Raw genomic sequence first — 1,056 nt, 5'->3', positions numbered from 1 at the left:
AGAACGAGAGCAGGGTTTTCAACGACAGCTTCGAGAAAAGGAGAGGCAACTTCAACAAGGGCAAGAAAGAGAGAGGGAAATTCAACAGGCCAGAGAACAAGTCCAAGATCTACAGAGGCAACTTAGGGAATCTCAAGAAAGAGAGCGACAGCTTCAAAGGCAAGTAGAAGGTGGCCAGCAAAGAGAACAGGATCTTCAACGACAGCTTCAACAAGCTCAGGAGCAACTAAGAGAGAGAGATAGAGAAGAGAGAGAGTCTTCCTGGGTAGTTAGCAGAAATGATATTAGAATGACAGAAAGGATTCTAGGGAGAGGAGGATGGGGAGAGGTCAGAGTAGCTCGTTTCCATGGACTGGAAGTTGCTGCAAAGGTACTTCACGAGACCATCATATCAGAATATAACGTGTCACTGTTCTCTCGTGAAATGAATATTGCTTCTAAAATACGTCATCCTAACCTCCTTCAGTTCATAGGAGCAACTACAGAGGGTAATCCAATGATCCTGACAGAGCTAATGCCGACGAGCCTAAGAAAGGAATTAGAGAGTGGAGGAGTGGCCTATTCTGCGATACTGAGCATCAGTTTAGATGTAGCCTGTGCTCTCAATTACCTTCATCTCTTCAAGCCTCATCCTATACTACATAGAGATGTCAGCAGTGCTAATGTACTCCTTCAACCAATGGGAGTTGGATGGAGGGCTAAAGTATCAGATTATGGATCAGCTAATCTTCAGCATCTTATAATTAGGTCAGTCAATCCTGGTGGCCCACTTTATGCAGCACCTGAAGCAGGGAATCCAAGGGAACACTCTCCTTCAATGGATGTGTTCAGTTATGGTGTCCTCCTTCTAGAGATGATAACACAACGTATTCCTCTACCAGAAGAGAGAGTAGGTCTTATTGATAGTATTAGAAGAGCCTCGTTTAGGTCTCTTGTTGAACGCTGCCTGATAGTTGAGTATAGACACCGTCCAACAATGAATGATATTATAACTGAACTAAATGACACTGTTTGATTATTTCTAGTATTAATAGTAGACTCATTAGTTAATTAGAT

At 42.9% G+C, this 1,056-nt stretch overlaps 1 protein-coding gene across 1 annotated transcript; it reads left to right on the top strand.

The window, feature by feature from the left end:
* The first annotated feature begins 207 nt into the window (after window positions 1-207).
* Window positions 208-1,056, top strand: LOC100634338 (dual specificity protein kinase shkC-like). The gene has a single exon (XM_003390830.3). It carries the CDS (start codon window positions 290-292, stop codon window positions 1,013-1,015), a length of 726 nt encoding a protein of 241 aa, XP_003390878.2. The 5' UTR covers window positions 208-289; the 3' UTR covers window positions 1,016-1,056.

This window comes from Amphimedon queenslandica, unplaced genomic scaffold, assembly GCF_000090795.2.
Source record: "Amphimedon queenslandica unplaced genomic scaffold, v1.1 AMPQUscaffold_11706, whole genome shotgun sequence".
Lineage (NCBI taxonomy): Eukaryota > Metazoa > Porifera > Demospongiae > Haplosclerida > Niphatidae > Amphimedon > Amphimedon queenslandica.
This window is presented reverse-complemented; position numbering and strand designations above follow the sequence as displayed.